This window comes from Hemibagrus wyckioides, linkage group LG28 (genome assembly GCF_019097595.1).
Source record: "Hemibagrus wyckioides isolate EC202008001 linkage group LG28, SWU_Hwy_1.0, whole genome shotgun sequence".
Classification (NCBI taxonomy): domain Eukaryota; kingdom Metazoa; phylum Chordata; class Actinopteri; order Siluriformes; family Bagridae; genus Hemibagrus; species Hemibagrus wyckioides.
Window position 1 is genome coordinate 18,237,024 of NC_080737.1, and position 22,500 is coordinate 18,259,523.

The 22,500-nt window shown below is 36.8% G+C and overlaps 1 protein-coding gene across 2 annotated transcripts in view; it reads right to left on the reverse strand.

Moving 5' to 3' along the window:
- Nucleotides 1–22,500, reverse strand: part of LOC131348162 (astrotactin-2-like) — a 384,655-nt gene that overhangs the window by 84,832 nt on the left and 277,323 nt on the right. For both annotated transcript variants that reach the window (XM_058382844.1, XM_058382845.1), the window contains exons 12-13: nucleotides 5,580–5,746; nucleotides 4,850–5,038 (exon numbers count right to left, since the gene is read on the reverse strand). In XM_058382844.1, coding sequence (XP_058238827.1) covers nucleotides 4,850–5,038; nucleotides 5,580–5,746 — 356 coding nt within the window. The remainder of the gene's footprint in view (nucleotides 1–4,849; nucleotides 5,039–5,579; nucleotides 5,747–22,500) is intronic.

The following is a 22,500-nucleotide window of genomic DNA, read 5'->3' on the forward strand; positions in this document are numbered from 1 at the left end:
GCGCTAACCAAACACGTGAACATCTCCAGCTTCCTGAGAAGAGTGCAGTGCATCAGTGCTGGAGGTGTGATCTGTTCAAATAAAAGCAGAAAGAGGTGTGATCTGTTCAAATGAGAAAAGAAAGTGTGACAGATATGTGTCAGGGTGTGTGTGTGTGTCAGGGTGTGTGTGTCAGTGTGTGCGTTTTTGTGTGTCAGTGTGTGTGTGTATGTGTGTCAGGGTGTGCGTGACAGTGTGTCAAGGTGTGTGTGTCGGTGTGTCAAGGTGTGTGTGTTTGTGTGTGTGTGTATGTCAGGGTGCGTGTGTGTGTGTGTGTCTGTCAGTGTGTCAGTTTGTGTGTGTGTGTGTGTGTGTCGGGGAATGTGTCAGTGCGTGTGTGTGTGTCAGTGTGTGTGTGTTTGTGTGTGTGTGTGTCAGTGTGTGCGTGTGTGAGTCAGGGAGTGTGTGTGTGTGTCAGTGTGTGTATGTGTGTCAGTGTTTGTGTGTGTCTGGACCAAGGCTGAAGACTCACTGGAAATAACTGGATAGTTATTATCAGCGTGTGAGTCTGTGAGGCCGGCCGCCTGGGACAGAGGCCGATGTAGCGGAGATCAGTTCCACTTTCTGTGATCATTTAAAGAGCGTGAAGTGACACAGTGCTGCATGCCGCGAGTCCCGAGGACGTAACAAACCTCCACAACCTTATTCAGTGGTTTAACTCTGGCTGTTGCTCAAATTAGAGCGCTAATCACTGCAGGAATGATTGTATATAGCATAATTTTCTTAACCCTTTACTGGAGTAGAAATGGACTGATGGGGCTTTTTCTATTAGTGTAAACAAATCACATCTCTGATATAAAGTCTGATCTAAAATAATTCAGGACTTTTTGGCTTTTAGTCTGTTTTAGACGTGTGTTTTTCCCTCTTTTGGAGAACCTTACACAGAATTTTACTGGTTGAAGATGAAATCTGAGCTGCTTTTAGATGAACAAGCACTCGGAGCATCTCAGGCAGCAGAAATGGGGTTGATATCAACATTTACTTTGAAGATACAAACATTTGTGTGGAAAAAAATGAACCGTTTTTATAACTTTTCCATGAATATTTCACCTCTAGTAGGCTAAAAACAGAAATTCTTCTGAAACACGAGAAATTCTTAAAGTCCTGAGTGTCTACTTTCGTATGAGCTTCATATTAACCTCCACTGTGGAGTGAGACATGACAAAGACGTTCAATCATCAACATGGACACTATAAAAACAGTTCTAATAAACACTTCTGGTCATCATGCTCAGTTCGTATTCCTATCCCTTTTTTTAAATAAATAAATAAATAAATAAATAAATAACTCGACCAAATCACTCGGCACTTTAAGAAGGTCAAATAGCTGAATCCATTACTGCTATAGATTTAGAAGAAAATGGCGTTCTTGTGAGGAACGAGGTGCTTTTCCTTTTGCTCTGCTTCATGACTTGTTCCACAGACGGAAAACGCTCGAGTGGATTCCGAGCACATTCTGACAGAAAAAACCTTCAGAGTTTCATGGCCGTGTTTTTATTGTGGATTATAATGACGCTACTCCATCCAGAAAGCTATCTATATTAGCCCGAGCTAGTGCTAAAATATAGCCTTGATTTAGCCTTTGTACTATGGCCTTCTGAGACTAGCACACTTTCACTAGAATTTACCAGTGAAATCGGATCAATTCTATTTGGATCCCAGCTATAAGAATCTTCATCTTTAAATTTTACTTCAAAAGAACTCGAGGCTTAGCTGCTAGTCTTGAGAAAACTGTTATCATAGAATATTTTCTATGAAGCCCATGTCCATGTTCTTCTAACATTTTGTAATTTGGGAGCACTCTCATAAACTGATCTGATTTAGTTACCCTTAAAGGTTAATAATGCATTATTAAGCTTCATACAGCCCTTAAGAAGAATAGAACAAATTAATAAAGTTAACATAATAATGCTGAATAGGCAGTTTATACCTCAGTTAGAGATGCTTATGTAGGTTTATTACAGTTGTAATTGAAGGTTAATGAAGCTCTATGAACACATCATTAGTTAGCCTCTTAAAGTATAATAATGCATTATTAAGCTTCATATAGCGATATGGAACAACTTAATAATGTTAACATAATGTAATAATGCTGAATGGGTAGTTTATACCTCAGTTATAGATGCTTAGGTAGGTTTATTACAATTGAAATTGAAAGTTAGCGTAGCTCTATGAACAAAAAATTAGTTAACATCTTAAAGGTTAATAATGCATTATTAAGCTTTATATAGCCCTATGGATCTTTCCCTTAAGAAGAATGGAACAAATTATTAAAGTTAACAATGTAATAATGCTAAATAGGCAGTTTATACCTCAGTTAGAGATGCTTAGGTAGGTTTATTACAGTTGAAATTGAAGGTTTATGTAGCTTTATGAGCACATCATTAGTTAACATTTTAAAGGTTAATAATGCATTATTAAGCTTCATATAGCGCTGTGGAACAACTTACAGTAATAATGTTAACAATGTAATAATGCTGAATAGGCAGTTTATACCTCAGGTAGAGATACTTATCTAAGTTTATTACAGGTGAAATTGAAGCTTTATGAACACATCATTAGTTAACATTTTAAAGGTTAATAATTCATTATTAAGCTTCATATAGCCCTATGAATCTTTGCCTTAAGAAGAATGGAACAACTTAATAAAGTTAACATAATGTCTTCATGCTTGGTTTAATTTAATCAATTCATTCATTGTTTTGGTAATGTGATGTTTATAATGTTTTATAATCATTAATACAGCTATGGATGCTTTATAAGGCTTCACAGAAAATGATTTGCAATAAATAGAAATTAGTCATATGGGGTTATGATGAATAATGATACAACATGATTATAAGCTGTCAGGGAATCATTTATAGCACCATTATGCAACATTATTGGAGCTTTATAAGGCATTATAAGGGTTGTATAGTATTATAATTTCCCAAAGCATTCTGTTATAAAAAACTTCCTAAATTTGCGTATTGTTATTATTATTATTATTATTATTATTATTATTATTATTATTATTATTATTATTATTAGAGTCTACAAAATGTTTAAAAGGCATAAAAAAATAAAGAATTATTAGTTAAATAAATTATAAGTAAGGGTCTTACAGAGAATATTTGACAGCTTTCGTCTGGAAAAACAAGACCAGCGTGAATAAAACTAGCCGTTTCTTTTAACAGCTATGTAACTTCTCTGTGATTCATAGCTTCCTTTGGCTCTATAAACTAGCGTGGTGGTTCACGGGGATAATCACAGCCGTGTCTATGCCAGTATCCAGCACATAAATGTCCACAGCGTACGACACAGTGAATAAATCCCAGCGCCGGATCGGAGCCAAAGCCAGACAGAAGGCATCATTGTGTGAGATTGTAGAGGTCTCACATCACACGCGACATTCCTCTTGATTATCAGAGAAACTGCAATGGCTTTTTAAAGGCTTAACAGTGCTGGGATTAACTCTTACACATAATGTTTAGGACTGCAGTCTAATTCACAGCCAGCGATTCTTATAAGACGACGGGCCAAAATTCCCAAATTCAGACTTCTGATTGGACAGGATTATTGTGAAGTGCAAAAAAAGCAACTGATCTGATTTAGTTACCATTAAAGGTAAATAAAGCATTATTAAGCTTCATATAGCCCTATGAATGTTCCCTTTAAGATGAATGGAACCACTTAACATAATGTAATAATGTAATAATAGTTACCGTAAAGTAATAATGCTGAATAGGCAGTTTATACCTCAGCTATAGATGCTTTGGGTTTATGTAGTCATATGAACACATCATTAGTTATCATTGTTGAATTTCATATTGTACCTAGGATATTTGCTTACAGTATGTAGATTTATGTCAGTTGTAATTAAAGGTTATGTAGCATTATGAACATTTAATTAAATAGACCCAATTTTAAAGCTTCATAGATGTTCATGCAGGTTAATGTCTGTTGTAACTGAGGGTTATGTAGCATTATGAACACTACCCTTTATTAAAATGTAACTTCTCAATTAACATGATGTAATAATGCTGAATAAACATTGTATACATTTATAGATATCTATGTAGGGTTAAGTCGTAGTTGTAATTGAGTGTAATGTAGCCCTAAAATGTAAAATGTTTAGTTGACACACTGTAATAGTGCTGAATAATCATTTTATACCATTATAGATGTTTATGAAGGTTTATGTCAGTTGTATTAAAGATTTATGTAGCCCTGTGAATGTTTCACTTCAGTAAAATGCAACCACTTAGTTAACAAGCTATAATAATGCTGAATAAGCATTCTATACCTTTATAGATGTTTATGTAGGTGTATTTCAGTTGTATTATTTTTTATGTAGCCCCATGAACATTTCCCTTCAGTAAACTAGACCCAGTTAGATCACATGCTAATAATAGGCATTTTATACCTTTATAGATGTTTATATAGGCTTATGTCAGTTGTATTAATGTTTATGTAGCCCTATGAACATCTCCCTTGAGTTAAAAGGACCTAATTACTTAACATGATGTAATAATGCTGAATAAGCATTCTATACCTTTATAGATGTTTATGTAGACTTATGTCAGTTGTATTAATGGTTATGCAGCCATATGAATGGGCCCAATTAGTTAACATGATGCATTAATGCTGAATAAGCATTTTCTTTCCTCAGCTATAGAAGTTTATGTAGGTTTATGTCAGTTGTATAGAAGTTTTATGTAGTCTTATGAACACTCCCCTTTAGTAACTTTTTTTAACTACAGTAACTAAGTTCTTATGACATCTTAATAATGCGGTAATTAACATTAGATAAGTCAATCTTTAATGCTTACCGGAAAGTCATCTGAAAGACCTGACCCAGGTTGACCTCTTGCGTCTTGTTGTTGTAGCCATGCAGCATTTCGCTGAAGAGCGTGTCATTGAAGCGGGAGTCCTGTTTAGGGCACTTGGGGCCTTCGCAGTTATCAGCTAGGAGAAGACAAGAGCGTCCATCTGCTGCCAGCTTGTATTCCTGCACACACCTGAGTGCTCAAACACACACACACACACACACAAAAGAAGCCAGATGCCTGGGTGAGTGGAGCCATCCTGGCACACAGAAGAAGGACAGTGCAGTATGGGACTACAGATAAGATGTAATTTCGAATGTAGCTGCGAGCGTCGACTGTCGCAGTTGAGCACGAAATGAAAGTCGCTTTTTAGAAAACGGTGCAGAATTTGGAAAGTTCTCATTTCTCAGGAGGTAATAAACACAGCCATACGCTGTGGATTTATCCCAGGACTTAAAGAACCCTGCAGGTCTGAAGGGCTTCCTTTTTTTTCTGATATTAGTTTTGTGTAGGAAAAAAGAAACTCAGTGGCTTTTGTTTATCTACAGCTTTCAACAGACGATCCATATACTGTACAGGAGGAAGACCGAGACTGAAGACTGGTCACTTGTTTTCTCCACAGACTCTAGATTGGACGTATCCATCAACCCTTTTTTTTTTACCAGTACAAAGGCATTTCAGGGAAGATTTACAATTGAGAGGCATAAGTAAATGCACCCCCTTTTGTTCTCACCCGCAGAACATGAGCACATTGTTGGAGGTGGGGTCATCCGGCAGGGGTACGAGCTGCTGAAGACAGAGTTGCTCACAGCCACCATTAAACCCATCCGTACAGTCTGTACCCACGGAGTAGTCATAGCAACCTGATCCGTCCTTCATCGGCCGCAAGCCTTCGGGACACTGTAAAGGAAACAGAAAGACATAAGGAAAAGACAAGGAGTGACCATGACAAGAACAGAGGGTTGGAATGCGTGGTCGAAGGCATACAGTGCCTGTAGGATGCTATTGAGCATGAAAGGAACATAAATGGAGGTTACCACAAAAGCAAGAACGACTGACCATCAACTTGATTATTATTGGCACCTTTGAGTCTACAAATTTTGAGTCAAATAGAACTGACAATCATATAGAAGCTTTTTTTTTATCTCTCAAAGCATATGTATCAAAATAATAGACACCCCTAAAAATATCTAAACTGACAAATTGAAGCCTTTAAAGAAAAAGGCTTTCAGTCTCCAGAAACCAAATACGATCGTCTAGACACCATAAAATCGGTTTGTTATCCATCATCAGGGGGGAAAACCAAAAAGCTTTCAACACAAAAGAGCCAGATGTGTATTGTGCTGCATAATCAGCACCGTCATAGAAAATAAGGTTTCAAAAAGTCTGAAAATGGTCAGAATACATGCAGAGAGAAAGATTAAAAAAAAAAAAAAGAAGAAGAAGAAAAAAGAAGAATTCAGTGATGATGGTTTAGTTATACAGTGTCCCTATACTGTCAGGATTAAAGCTTCACTTGGATGTGTGTATTTCTCATGATACAGAAGGGTGGCTAAACTTATAAAGCTGATGGTTGTCTATTCTTCAACCATAAATATGTTGTAATGCCTCCCAAGCCTGACAGACCTTTGGTTCACAAAGCTGTATTCAGAGTTGTGTTATTTATGCAGTGAGAATTTAATACAGAAAATTTCACACATCAGTATTCAGACATCAGAAACCATTGACTTGAGTCCTGTTTAGATGTATGATCCCTTCATGGAAATGTTTTTGTATCACAGACAAGGGCATCGGATGACTATTTTAATTAGAGGAATTCATTTTTATGGGTCAGATAAGTGATTGGTCAGCTTCTCCTTCAAACTGCTTCATGCATGTTTACAGGAGAGCAAATCAAGTGGACAATAAAGCAATGAGTATTATTTTATTCATACAGCAACTCATATAGCAAATTAAAAGAATGACAAAAAAAGATCCATCCCAAGCAGACATTACAAAAATTACTACAACTGGATCAAGTGCTATTGTATAAGATGGTTATTTTTCTGACTTAGATTGGATCACTCACTTACAGAGGAACCTCAGCATACGAATGCCCTTCTTTTAAAAATTTTCACCTTAAGAATTAAAATTTTGCAAGAAATTTGCATTGGCATATGAAGCAAAGTGAAGCGAATGGTAGCTAAATTGTGCATATGTCTGGAAGCCATTTAGAACTTGTCTGCGTTAGCGGAAAGTCATGCGAAGCCAACCGAAGCCAGTTTACGAAAGAGCTGTTTCTAAAGAGAAAACCTACGATACCAACGTTGCCTTCAGCATGCGTCTAAAAGCTAGGTGATTTTTCAGGTGTTCTGTTGTTGACAGATTGGTGGCGTGGGTGGTCTGTTCTATTTTTACCCCAAACTTGGTGGCATGACTTCCTGTGAGGAGCCTTGACATGGAATGCTTGGCTTGGGTCAGTTCTTTGTAAGCAGCCATTCAGTTTACATACGCTTCATATTGGTCATATTTCTGGGTGGCTGGAACGGATTATCTGCATTTACATTATTTCTTATGGGAAAATTCATTTCGCATTACAAATTTTTGCCTTAAGAACTAATGTCCAGAACTAATTAAGCTCGTATGCTGAGGGTCTAGTAACAGTAATTCGGCTCAATTTATTTGTATAGTGCTTTTAACAATGGACATTGTCTCAGAGCAGCCTTACAGAAGTATGGAAACAGAATAAAAATTCTAAACAAGTTTAAAATTAAGTTACTATTCATCTTTAACTTTTATCCCTAATGAGCAAGCCTGAGGCGAGGTGAGGAAAGCTCCCTGAGATGATATGAGGAAGAAACCTTGAGAGGAACCAGACTCAAAATGGAATCTCATGTCCTTTCTACAACAGTTTATAGTCAGATTTATAGGCATGGATGAAAAGAAAATATTCCATAAAGATATTCATTTACCCAGATCAGTATTCCTCCTCACAGTGATAGCTGAAGGAGTTTCACCAGGTGTAAGTTACGACATGCCACCAGAACCATCGTGATTAAAAACTTCAGCGTAAACATTCTGGCTTTGGTGATATGATGACACCTCAGGGATCTTGTGTTTCTCCAACACATCTTAAATTACTCCTGCAGTGGTCTTACTTTCTTCTCAGAACTTTCATGACTGCTAATTAACAAGCAGCGCTTCTTCTAGCTGCAGCGAGTGAACGTCGACTAACTTTCTCAAACATGCTGCCTGAAGAGACGACATGTCCAGATGCTTAAAATTCATGAGGTTAAAACGGATAAGATAAAACTTGCAGGAATGTAAGACTGCAGAACTTATAAAACCTTATGGATATCTATCTTGTGTCCATGTGTACTGGCCATCAATTACAGCACCATATACAGGTCAGATTTTCCTATTAATACTTAATTAGTCCTCTAAGATTTCACTTAAAGCAGATCTTTAGAAATGGTTTCTGACATGGAAACACTAGTAGGGTTCTACATAGAACTTTTAAGGGTTTCACCAGAGGAACAACCAATGGAAGCTTAATAGTTCTACTTTTTAAAGAAATTTAGCATTTGATGCCTCGCTTTGTTCACTGTATTTGCTCAATACATATGACATGGAAACATTAGTAGGGTTCTACATAGAACCTTTAAGGGTTTCACCACAGAAACAACCAATGAAAGCTTAACCGGTTTTCTCAACAGTAATATAACGGTACACACTTAGATAACAGTAGAGCCCTATGACAAAGTCCTTCTCTATGATGATTTCAAGTAGAACCCTTTAAGAAGGCTTATCCACTGAACCCCAGTGAACTATATACAAAGATAAATACTTTATTTTATTTTTATTTTAAGTTTGGACTCAAATTAATATCTGTTATTGTTTAGAGTAAAGTATTGGCACCCTTGGCTTCCATTAGGTTATGCCTTGAGCTCAGTAGTTCCCTCTGAGCGAGACGAGCATCAGTGGCACAGTTTTAACCTGAAATATTTATTTCATTATATTTTTAATGTGAAATAACAAACATGGCAATGCTTTTATACAAAAAAAGAGTTTAGAGTTTAGTCATATTTAGTTACTCCTAATTTTATTGAAAGACCTTCGGTAAACATACAGACACAAGTATCTGGTGAATAAATTGACTGAATCAGTGAATCAGTTGAATCAATGATTCAATTGAATCAATGTATGGATTTGTAAGATATAAATTCAAGCCCTGATTTACTGCAGAAGCTGCAGCAGAGTTAGCTTAACTCTCAGGCATACAGATTTCCTTCCCTATCTTTCCTGACTTCTCATGGGAATAGGGTTGGTCTTACCCGAGGCTGTGATTTTATTTATTTATTTATTTTTAAGTAAGTCTGGGACAACTAATTGATGCAGATTGTAAAGAACCCCCCAAAGAGCATCTGACGTACAGCTAGTCATTTGCGTCTCAATGTGTTTAATCTCTGCTCGGTTCCTTCAGGTAATCATATTCCACCCGGTTCTCCCTGAAGCATCTCTCTGTTATTATACACTGGTGTCCTGATAGCAAATAAAACACAGGGAAACGAAATGACGGGCGAAGCACTCAGCAGTCTGCAGCCTTCATGGGCAATTACACATTCATCACCTGATTTCTCTCAGAAGAGCGAAGTCAACGATGGGAATGAGTTATGAGCCATTATGTTCATGCCGCGATGGAATGCGAGCATATTTTCACGCTCAGGTGCTAATATACTGCGCTTGGTGTCAACACATGAATATGAATTGCTGGAATGGAAATTGCATTTAAAAAAAAAAAAAGAGGCAAAACAAAACAATTACACAAGGAAATAGAAAGCTCGAATCACATACAAGTCAGGTTGGAATTCGTCTCCTATTAATTTTGCGGATGAGCTGCACGGCATGAACAATGAACATGTGCGAGGGAGAGAAGAAGACAGGAAGTAAGCATCGGTTTGGATGACAACACGGAAGTCTGAAAGATTGAAAAAACAAAAGCAACATCCGGGAGATGAAATAAAATGTTGTTGATGCTGCTATATTATTTTGTTTAGAGTGCTTTTATTTCTGTCCTAATCCTTGTCATTGGTTGATTGCCCTAAAGTGTTCACCTGCTCTGTGTCTCTATTAACTTGAATCTTTCTTCACTGTTGTTTTTCTTTCTCCTTGCTAAACCTTATTTGTGTTAAATCTTGTTCTTTGGTTAGATATGTTCCTCAGTTTTGACCTTTTGCATTATAAATTATCCTGTTTTAATAAATGTACACAGGTGTGTCCTACTGTAACACCATTGCCCCTCTTCCCCTCACCAGCAGAGGGCGCCCTAATCCAAATTCTAGCACTTCCGGGATACTCAATTCCACTTCCTGTCTACGGATATTTATACCACACATACACCACTTACACATTGTAAAGTATCGTCAGTAATTCTACTTACCAAGCCGTTTTGTTCCTTCGTTTCCGTGTTTGCTTTCCGTGTTTGATCTAGTTTTCTGTTTATTTCAGTTTCGCGTGTTCGGTTTCTGTCTATTTGGATTTGTTAGCCTGGTTGACTTCTGTACTGGTTTACTGAACTCTGCCTGTTCCCTGGTTATTCTTCTGCTTTACAATTTGTTTTTTTTATGCTCTGTCATTGTAATAAAGCTTTGTATATGGATTCTCAACCCACTCCTTTGTCTCCATTAGTCTGGAGTGTAAATATAGCCATTTTGAAGTTTTGGGTAAAAGTTGTGTTCAACTTAAACATCTTTAAACTGGTTCCTTGCTTATCCCTCTAGAGGAGCAAAGTGTTTCCAAACCATCTTTGGAAGCAAAGGACCAATTAAACCAAAAGAAGAACCATGAAGGACCCTACTTTTCTAAAAGTGATTGGTTCTTGGTACGTTGTAGAAATTTATTTCTTTTACGTAACCTTATTGGTGAAAAGCTCTGCCTATACAACAAAGTGTAAAGTTTCTAATATTCTTTTATATAAAGAAGAATCTTGTTTTAAGCTAGGAACACTTAATCACTCAATGATGCTGTAAAGAACCTTGCTAGAACCGAATTTTTAACTGGGTAGGTGCTTGACACAACCTCCCAAATACTGATAGCAATTTAGTATCTAGAACATGTAAGATATTTAACATTTCATTAAACTTTCTTGGTACTTTTTTAGAAGAAAACAGAGGCTTTTATGAAAAAGCTACAAAAACTATTGGACACTCTTAGAAGTATAAACATTTAAGAATGTTAAGAACCAGTAATTTCCAGTCATCCCTCAAGTCTCTTGATGAACCTTTAATGGTTGTTTAAAGGTTATTTGGATATTTCAGGGTTAATTGTGTACAAAAATCGGTCACAATTTAGTTGAGTGTCAATTATGTTTACAGCTAATAAACATACTAGCTAGCAGAGTAAGAGCCAGTATTACCAGTAATGAATAACATAACATTATACTTCTGTTTTTTTTGTTCATTTGTTTGATTTCTGGTGATTTTTTCTTCATAGATCTTTAAGATCTTCTTAATAATCTTCTTAATAATCTTCTGCTACTGTAATTGAAACGCTAGCATTTGAGCTACACCCATACTGATCTCCAGGCTTGTTTACTATTCGCAAAGCCTCACCCCTTTTGTCAGTCGGGATGCCCCGCTGCCCTTTCAGAGCATCCTGTAATTGTTTTGGCATTTTCCATTTGTTCTGTTAATCCTTGCATTGATTTGATGATGGCTTGCACTGGACACTTGATCAATAACGAGAGCTCACGGACTGGTATAATGTTACTTTGTATTTCCAGCTCTGGGTAAATGATACACACTTCCTCCTCTGCTGTACCTTCTCCAGCTTTCGGAGGAACCCTGCCCTTGCCTGAGGAGTGTGAGGAAGTGTTAGACGTGTGTATGACGAAATATTGATTAGAACTCTGGACATTCTAGATGTTTCACAGTGCTCAGCCTTGACAATTTCTGGATATTTGGTCAGCTGATTTATGCAGGAGGCATTCATTGATAATGATAAAATCGAAATTCTGGGGCTGGTTATCCTGTACTAACTAGTACTCCGGATTAGTAGTATTATGCATTTATGGAAAGAATGATTTATTTTATTTTATTTTATTTTATTTTATTTTATTTTATTTTATTTTATTTTATTTTATTTTATTTTATTTTATTTCCCTTTCTTTCTTTCTTTCTTTCTTTCTTTCTTTCTTTCTTTCTTTCTTTCTTTCTTTCTTTCTTTCTTTCAGCATAAAAGAGACTCTGGATTTGATCTGTTACAAAAAATGTACCTCTTAAAACATTGTGCTTAATTTTCAACCTATTTTCCGCTCATCCTCTAATAACCACCAATGTAGAAAATGTACAAATGTCCATTTCACTACCAAAAACTGTAAATAAAAAAAAATCATGTAGCATACGATTTAATAGTTCTGTGTTTAAGTGTGTTTAGTGAGTTTAAACTTTATGTAAACTTTACATTTGCAGTTATTAAATAATGATTTTTTTCTCCATCCTGTATTATAATCCTCAATAATTCTGTTGCTAATCTGTTAATAGTGTTTTGGAAAAACACAATAATTAACAATAATGAAACAGAGAAAATGCGACTGAATTTAAAACCTGCCCTTTGTTTGTATTTATTTACACACAATTTGCACAAATTATTAAAACACACTAGTCATATTCCTGTATTTTTTTTACTTTTTTGATAGAAACAGGCAGTTTGGAATATTTGGTACACTAAAATAAAGGAATATATTGTCAGTCAGTTTTTAAATTTTTTTTATTAATAATAATTAACTAAAAACATTAAGTTTCTTAACAAAGCAGATTTCCTGGGATTTCGTGATCGCCTCAGGCTTGCTCATTAGGGATAAATGTTAGGGATAAATAGTAACTTAACTTTAAACTTTATCATTTTTATTCCATGTTTCTATACTTCTGTAAAGCTGCTTTGAGACAATGTCCATAATTAAAAAATGCTAAATGAATAGCATGAATAAAATGAATTAAATAAATGATCCAATCTAAATCGGAAAGTTTCAGATCCAACACACACTGTTATTTTGCGGTACTGTCTGCTTGGGATAGAAGCTTTTTTTCTCATTCTTTTAATTTGCTATTTGAGTTTTTGTATGAATAAAATAATCCTGAGCCTGACTGTGAGCTCGGGGTTTGATTTTATTCAGGGTTTGTTGGATGTATGCAAACTGACTGTGTTAATGTTACTCAATTCTTTTTCAGCGAGGGAAACTGATCCTCATGTTAAAAAAACAACAACAACAAAGATTTTAGGATTTCAGGAGATATTATTATTATTATTCTATTTTTTATTTAGGGACTCTTGTGAAACAAATGTTTCATTCATCAATAATATATGAATCCCTACTAGGGCAGCGTTTTAAAGGTGAAATCTCCAAAGACATGAATATTTCAGAACACAGTGACACCAGTTTCTCTCAGTCAGATGTTAGCAGCAGTTTATACTGTATTATAGAGTTATACATTAATGCATATATTTTCTTAACAAATTCCTAATGATATACAAAAGACTGAGATGATATGATATATATCTAGATTAGAATATCAGAAGAGGCTCTAAACAGCATTAATGTCCTAAAACTGTATAAATCATCAATTCAGACCAGATTAGTCCAAACCTCCTCCTCTGATTTGTGAACATCATCGACTTTACCCTGAAGAACTGCATTCCTCACTCGTATATCTGCATTAATGAGCATTTCAGCGCGCAGGTTTACTGGGTTCAGAGCCCTTCGCTTGCTTTGTGTAAATAATTCAATGACGTGAACATATTCATCAATACGAGGTGCTTAGACTGAAGCAGCAGTAAAGCTTCTCGCCATCTGTGTGGTCCGTACCGAACAAGCAGAGCTTTAGATGAATGCAGCAGACCGACGTACGTTACGAACAACAGCCGAGGAATCACAACGAGCACAACAACAATCAACTTTTCATTTCTTTCAAAGCTTTTCACAGTCAACCTTCACCCTTGTGCTCTTATTTATTTATTTATGTATTTATTTGAAATCCTACACATTGCATACTTTGTCCTGAAAGTTTCATGTTTGAAAAAGTGCCTTTGTGATACCTACAGGATGAAGTGCAGCATCCTGGATTTTAGCCGTGTTTTCTACATCTACGTCCGCTATGTTATGAAATTTGAGCTAGTTTCTCCAGCACGACTCTTTAGGTCAGATCTAAAAGAGCCAAGATCTTCCAAGGAGACCAGATAATACAATTTAAATTGAAATTTATTTCTAATCCACATAATGTTCCAAAATGCTGCCCAATAACATCATAACTGTCAAGACACGGGGTGAAAAATTAGACCCAAGTGCGGGGATCAACGTCAGACAGGGGATTATTATAAAGTAGCAAAATGAACAGACAACACAAAACATTAGGGCAGAACTGGAAACTAAAATACAGAACCAGAAACAAAAACCAGTGACATAAAACAGAGAACACTGGGAAACAATCAGCACACGATGACGAGGATTCAGCAAACAACACACAAGATGACTGGTATAAATTGGGGAGCTAATTAGTGAAATAAGAGGGTCAGATGTGCAGAGGCGGGTTCGGGCTAAGGATCGGGTGGGGCGAACACATGAAAGCACAAAGACACATGACACAGGGTATAAACAAAGTAATTAACCAAGCCACCCATGACAATAACATCTAAAAAGGTGATGTTAGTTATAAATCAGCTCATCAAATTCATTTTGTTTAAAACGATACGTTGTCAGGCGAGTTTTGAACATATTCACAGAGATCGAGGATCTGAGAAATATTGGCTTTTCTGTTCCACAGCTTTAAAGCAGCAACAGAGAATTTCAGAGGAATATCAGAAAGCAGCTGGTTGTTAAATCTGAATCTGATCTGCTTCTGAAAAGATCTTTAGGCACAGCAAAAAACAATACGCTCAGAAATACAACCAGATCCAAATCCATGTAGAGCTTTAAAAACAACCACAGCAACTTATACTCTAAACTGACTCAGTAACAAGAAATATCAGAAAAGAAAAGATCTGACCAGATTTGTGTCCTAGACCTAATAAATATCTGAAAATTAATCCACATTGAAAGTACAGTTGCTTTTTTTTTACTGTTACTAGACAATAAAAGCCATTTTGCTGAATGACGATCCTTCATAAAACTTAATAAACCTTCATAAATTTTTCACGACTCAATCAAAAGTATGTCCGATCGGTATTTATTTTAATATCTGAAATTATGAACTTGACGTAACGATCAGAGAGCTTTATAAGGACAGAAGGAAAGGTGTAGACGAGCTCTGAAGGCCTCCGGGATTCACTCCACCTCCCTGATCTGATTCATTACCTGCACGAATCACCTCCAGCTTTTTAATCAGACGCCACACCATTAACAAGCAGACCTCGTCCTAACCAAAGACCTGTGAATAAAACACCAGCACCGGATACGGATTTGGATTCGGGCCTCTATGATGCTTAGATGGATTTTTTTTTGTAGCAGAAGATGAAGGTCAGTATGGAAGGTACGACTTCAGGGCAAGCACTTTATTTAGGTAAAAGATTGGAAGCTGGAGTATGAAGGAAGGAATGGTGATTCCAGGGTGTGTTTGACCCTGCTGATAGGCTGAGATTCGTCCATTAGATGTTCTCCTTGTTAGTTTTCTTGATCAGACACATTCAAGAATGTGTTCAAATTCAAGAATTCAAATTTTTCCAATGGCGCTCCATTACGGTGGCCGAGAAGTGCAAAACAAAATAATAAATCCGAAAACATAAGGACAATTCAGACAAGGAAAAGGTAGGTATAGTTGAGAATGGAATTCTTTCCTCTGATTGGCCAAGATATCTGTCTCTCAGGATCTACAGGAAGTTCAGCAGTAGCTGCAGCAGTAGAAAGTGGATTGGTGTGTGTATGAACACATCTCTGCTCTTATAGTGCACCTTACGTCCTTTAATCTGGAATAGTTTGGTCTTCCTAACATACCTGCTGTGTTTATAGAGATCACAAACTAACCCTTACGCCATGATACTGTACGCTAGCTGTATATCCAAAATCACGCCATATGAACGTCAGATATATTTTTATCAAGATTTCACGAAAAGCTTGGGGGGGGGTGTTATAAAATGTAAATTTCTTTCATTTTCTGTTAGAAAAAAAGAAATTTATACTGTTAAAAAGTTCTGCTTAAATTTCAACCTATAAACCACTAATACTCCTGCACTTACAACTAGATCACCCCAACCCCCCGCACCGAGCCCCCGTATTTACCCTCTAACATTTCAGCCTTAAAGGTTTAAATAGTTTTATTTCACTGGCAAACAGTACAAAACATTTTTAAAAAAAATAGTGTAATACTAAAGTGTTTTTTTCATCATCTTTTTGCTTATTTTCATACGCATTAAGATCAGATAAACAAGCTTAGTTCTGAGGTTCTTTTCCCGCTTGGGGATTAATAAAGTCCTCTCCCGACTCCTTAGTTTTCCAAAGATGCTAATGACTGGTAATGGATGTCTATGTGAATAAATAATGTACACTCGTGCAAAATGTAGAACTCTTAAAGGTTCTTCGGTTGGACCTCTGGGAGATGCCTTCAAAGGAGTCCAATCTTATCCGATAAGAGATGGTGTTGGAGAAGGGGTTTTATTCCAAGCTACACTTGAGATATCGAAAGCTAAAAGGAACTGATTAAACAGGTGGAATCAGGTGTGGCTCGGCTCGGATCGTTCCAGGTGACACTGGACGCCGCTGGTCTATCTAGAACACTACATTAAAGAGTTTCTCTTTTAGAAATACTTTACAGCAGATATAACCTTTAAGGAACCCTTAGAAGGTAGTGAGTACTCAGATAGCTATGGGTTCTAGGAGGGGCAAAAAAAAAGAAATTCACCAAAGCAAAATGCAAGATGGCATTTAACTATACGCTGATGTCTTAACCACTTAGGGTTCTATATACAGTCTTTAACACTCAGGGTTCTAAATGCTATGTTTTACAATCAGGGTTCTAGATACAGTCTTTAAGACTTAAGAACCATCAAGACCTCTAGAAGTTTAGTAGCTGATCAGATGAAGCATGTTTGGTGTCAGATATTGGATTTTCTTTAAAGGGGTATAATGGATAGAACATTTGGGACCCATAATGGTTCTGCTTTACGGTTCTTCAGCCATTTCACATAAACACCAGCATGTAGCTAAACACTGGCACACGACATGACAGTCATCTTTGATATATTTTTTTTTCCCTTTGGTGTTCATGGTTACATTTTACACCCCTCCCCTCAGGGTACCACCTCCTAATATTTATTCTGTAATTAAACCAAAAAATGTCAAGGTTATTATTTCAAATCCCAGTGCAGATTAATAACGACTTCCTCATCATATTAAAACCTTGAAACTCATAAAAACATAAACCCAAATATCTATTTAAAAGCTTCATTTCTCTTTATAAAGCACTCTTCTGACAGGAGGTTTAGAGACAATCTTTTTCTAAGCCTTCAGGACAAAAAAAAATAAATAAAAGATTTTAATAAGTTCTTCTTCTCCCTCAGTGTGACTCATGACTCCAGTTATTTAATCCCACTTTAATGTAAACTGTTTATTAGCTCTTCAGTACACTGACTGCATGCTACCCTTCATTTCCCTGTCAACTCGGTTAAAAATCAATTAAAGCCAAAGAATTAGCTCATAAAAAAAACAAAAACTCAAACAACTGAAATTATTCAGCTGAGATGAACGACTCAAAAAAACCTCCTTGTTATTTTCCCTTCACTGTCTTGCTGCTTTCCCCATAAGAAAGAGAAGATTTTGTTATCCACATCCAGTAATGCTGCGTTATTAAACTCTTAAAGAGGAGGAAATTGAAAGTTGGAGATGTGTAAAAACACACACACACACACACACATTTGTTGGCAGTTTTCCCAGCGCTAGAAAGAAACAAAACATTTCAGTAAGGCATTTCTGTCTGTGATTAACTCCTCGCTCTAAACCTTGCCTTTAACCCCAGGGTAGAGGAATGCTTTACACGTGTTATTTAGAATGCAGGGTTATGAACCGTGGCTTTTTCCCCGGGGTTATGAAACTTGACAAAAAGAACGACACCCAAAAAGCTGAACAGTGCATAAAAACCTCATCACACATCACATGCTTTTTAGTCTACCGTCATAGACACTCTGTGACTTGTGTAAATGTCGAAAGAAGTGGAACCTTCATTCTGGAATGTTCTCGCAATGGCAACTTAGCCAGTATTTGGTTCAGTTCGGTTTGTTCGTATGCTGAAAATGCTTCGTATTCTGATGCAAATTTCTTGCAAAATTTCAATTCTTAAGGCAAAAATTTGTAAGGGGGGGACATTTGTATACCGAGGTTCCACTGATAGATAGATAGATAGATAGATAGATAGATAGATAGATAGATAGATAGATAGATAGATAGATAGATAGATAGATAGATAGATAGATAGGAGCAACATACAGAAAGTCAAGATTATCACAAGTAACAGCATTTGAGAGAAAAATCTAAAAAAATATAATGTCCAGTAGAGATATAGAACAGTTGGCGCCTTCGTGCGTCTAAGGAGGTTTTACGTGGCGATATTTTTCCTCACTTATGTGAATGCATGAGACTTTATTTAATTATTCAATCAGTATTGTTGTTAAGAATGTACAGTGTGAAACAAGGTCAGATTATAAAGAGTCAAGATTCAGCGTTAATCTAGGGGAGAGTATGCGCAGTGTGAATCCTCTAACTACACAACCCCAGGATTCTGTTTAGCCAGAGTTAAACAGAATCATAATCATAATCCTAATCATAATCATCCAGGGGGAATATTTCTGTGTAAAAAGCACTAAATTGTCCAATCGCTAATAACCATTAAACGTTACGTACAGTATGTGATCACCATTCCATCCTTTTATGTAGCTGGATCTTTGATATATATATATATATATACAATCAGCCATAACATTATGAGCAGTGAGAGGTGATGTGAATAAGACTGATGATCTCCTCATCATGGCACCTGTTAGTGGGTGGGATATATTAGGCAGCAAGTCAACATTTTGTCCTCAAAGTTGATGTGTTAGAAGCAGGAAAAATGGACAAGCGTAAGGATTTGAGCTTTGAGTTTGATGAAGGGACAAATTGTGATGGATAGACCACTGGATCAGAGCATCTCCAAAACTGCAGCTCTTGTGGGGTGTTCCCGGTCTGCAGTGGTCAGTATCTATCAAAAGTGGTCCAAGGAAGGAACAGTGGTGAACCGGTGACTGGGTCATGGCGCATTGAGGCACGTGGGGAGTGAAGGCTGGCCCGTGTGATCCGATCTAACACACAAGTTACTGTTGCTCAAATTGCTGAAGAAGTTAAAGCTGGTTCTGATAGAAAGTTGTCAGAACACACAGTGAAGGACGGGTCAGGGCTGTTTTGGCAGGAAAAGGGGGACCAACACAATATTAGGCAGGTGGTCATAATGTTATGTGTGTATATATATATATATATATATATATATATATATATATATATATATATATAGTGTAAGTAGACACGTCAGTGTATTCTGAACTGGACCTCCCAATGGTAAATTACACGCCCGATTCGCTCATTTAACGAAGGAAGTAATGAATTTGAGCATATGATAATGAGCTACCAAGAGATGCAAAAAAAAAAAAAACCTCCCATGGTGCTTTGGTGTGGGAACAGAGAGCACCAGATACATCACACAGAGCTCGGACCATTACGTTTGATTTTCCGCTGTTGGTTTGCAGTGAAATAGCGCAGCGTATAGAGAATATATCATAACGCTAACGTATAGAGAGTGTGTTGTGGCAAATCATTTGCATATTCATGAATGTATGCAAATGATCTCTGGAGAGATGCAGGTGTTGAGTAAAGCGTACAGATGTTTTAAAATCCAGCTTCTGCTTCTCTCTTCTTCTGTACTTATAGAATAGATTTTTTATGATTAGTAGAAATGATCACTGACTTCTGATTGTACTTCACAGAACCTCTAACTGTTCCCAAAGTGATACTTGGAGGTTTTTATGTAACATAACACTTTATGACTTTAAGAATGTTGAACTTGGCAGAAGAACTGCTAAAACTGCTTTAAAAAACCCTTTTCCTCAACATTATGAAAGATCTAGAGCAGAAAAAGAACCCATGAAGGTTTTTTCATGGGCTTTAAAAAATTAACGCTCTTCTATTTTATAGAAGATTTAAGAACTTCGCAAAGAACCACTGAAGAATGAATTTTTCTAGACCTTTTTAGCGATCTAGAACGATTAGAAGGTCTGTGAAGGAACCCTTAAAGCTTCTTGTGTAGAACTTAACAACAGAAAGAAAGAATGGGATATATGTGGAACTCTTTAAGAAAACTAAAACTTTTCAAAGAAGCTCTGAAGAATAATGTTTTGATAGATTTAAGGAGGAAAAAAGTGAAATCTAAACCCTTTAAGGTTCCACTGTTGTTCTGTTGGTCGGCCTGAGGGTAGGTAAAGAAACCAATGAGTTTTAGAACCTTAAAAGCATTCAGAGGTTCTAAAAAAATTAGGATGAAAATAATCAAATAAACAAATAATTATTATTTGTTTAAAAAATTATTATTATTTATTTATTATATTATTATTGTGTATATTATTATTATTATTATTATTATTATTATTATTATTATTATTATTATTATTATTATTATTATTATTGCTACAACAACAACAACAACAACAACAATAATAATAATAATAATAATTATTATTATTATTATTATTATTATTATTATTATTATTATTATTATTATTATTATTATTATTATCTAAACTTTTTCATGCTACTACATAAAATGTCAAATAGCATATTAAATGCTACTTTTATAAGCTGTAAATAAAAAATAAAAATCTGACCATAAGCATGCCGCAGTCGAGCTTACACTCTCCCAGCATCTACAGCAGGTGAAGGCACTGCGTAATATTCTGATATACTTCACTTTCCCTCCTGACGTCTGCAGTGCTGTGGGATTGAAAGTGCTTACGAGTGCTGCTGGCTGCGGACAGAGTCGTCTCTCTTTATCGGCAGCTAGGAATGCGCTTTATGCAGATGCAATCACAGTGTGAAATCAATGCCACATAAACGTCAAGCAGGAACAGGAACGCACTGCCAGATATACAGCTGGCGTAGAGGAAATGGCCCACGGAGATGATAGATATGCGGAGAAGATCGCTAGTTCAGCTCAGCTTTAACGTAACTCACCTCACACTCACGTAGCTTCTCTCTGAGCTTTACGTGAGAGCTGTGAGGTCGCTTATAATACACACATGGACAGTATATAATGTAAGAGAGAGATGACCTTTAAACAACAACTGATATGAACGCTCCAGATGTTGCTGCATCATATGAATTTCCTGAAAATCAGGAGAAGAAGAAAAGCAAGTTCTCTTAATATTTATCCATGATTTCATTTTAATTCCTTAAAGCTTTTTCTTTTCCGTTTCAACACACAAAGCTTCACATATGACATTTTAAAAGACGAACGCTTCTCTTAATTTACTCACAAACACAATACAGACCATAACGTGGAACCCAGGCTCTTTAAAAGGTCTCAGAGGATTCTGGATGCTGATTGGTTGATCAGAAAGTGTTGATTCGTTTTCACTAACAGCAGCTCTGACATTAGAGCAGGCACAAATCACAGATTTATATTTATATGTACATTAATACGCTTGTTTTGATTGGTTACTGTTCCCATAGTAATAGCTCATTCATCTCCACCTTTAGCCTCCAAAGACACACCCACATCTCCTACTTTAGCCTTGAAAGACACACCAGCATGTCCTCTTCTAGCCCCAAAGACATACTCACATCTCCACCTATATGTATAAAAAACATGCCCACATCTCCTTCTCTAGTTTGCAAAGACATACCCTCATCTCATCCTCGAAGTCCAAAGACACACCCACATCTCCACCTCTACATCAAAAAACATGCCCACATCTCCTTCTCTAGCTCCAAAGACATGCCCACATCTTCACCTGTACATTAAAAGACATGCCCACATCTCCTCCTCTAGCTTGCAAAAAAAACACCCATATCTCCTCCTTTAGCCTCCAGACACGCCAACATCTCCTCCTTTAGCCTCGAAAGACACACCCACATTTCCTCCTTCAGCCTCGAAAGACACACCCACATCTCCACCTCTACTTCAAAAAACATGCCCACATCTCCACCTCTACATCCAAAGACATGCCCACATCTCCACCTCTACTTCAAAAGGCATGCCCACATCTCCTCCTCTATCTTGCAAAGACATGCCCACATCTCTTCCTTTTGCCGCCAAAGACACACAAACATCTCCTCCTTCAGCCTCCACAGACACGCCCCCATCTCCTCCTCTAGCCCTAAGACATGCTCACATCTAATCCTCTAGCCCCTAAGACAAGCCAACATCTTCTCCTCTAGCCTCCACAGACATGCCCACATCTCCTCCTTTAGCCTCCAAAGACACACCAACATCTCCTCCTCTAGCCCCTAAGACATGCCCATCTCCTTCTCTAGCCTCCAAAGACACGCCCACCATTCTATTTCACTTTTTTTTCCCTGAAGCAGTTCTAACCTTTCCTGTAGGAGGAAAACACTCTGCTGCTGTATATTGAGTTCAACACAGAACCTTTAAAGGTTTCCAGATCCAGGA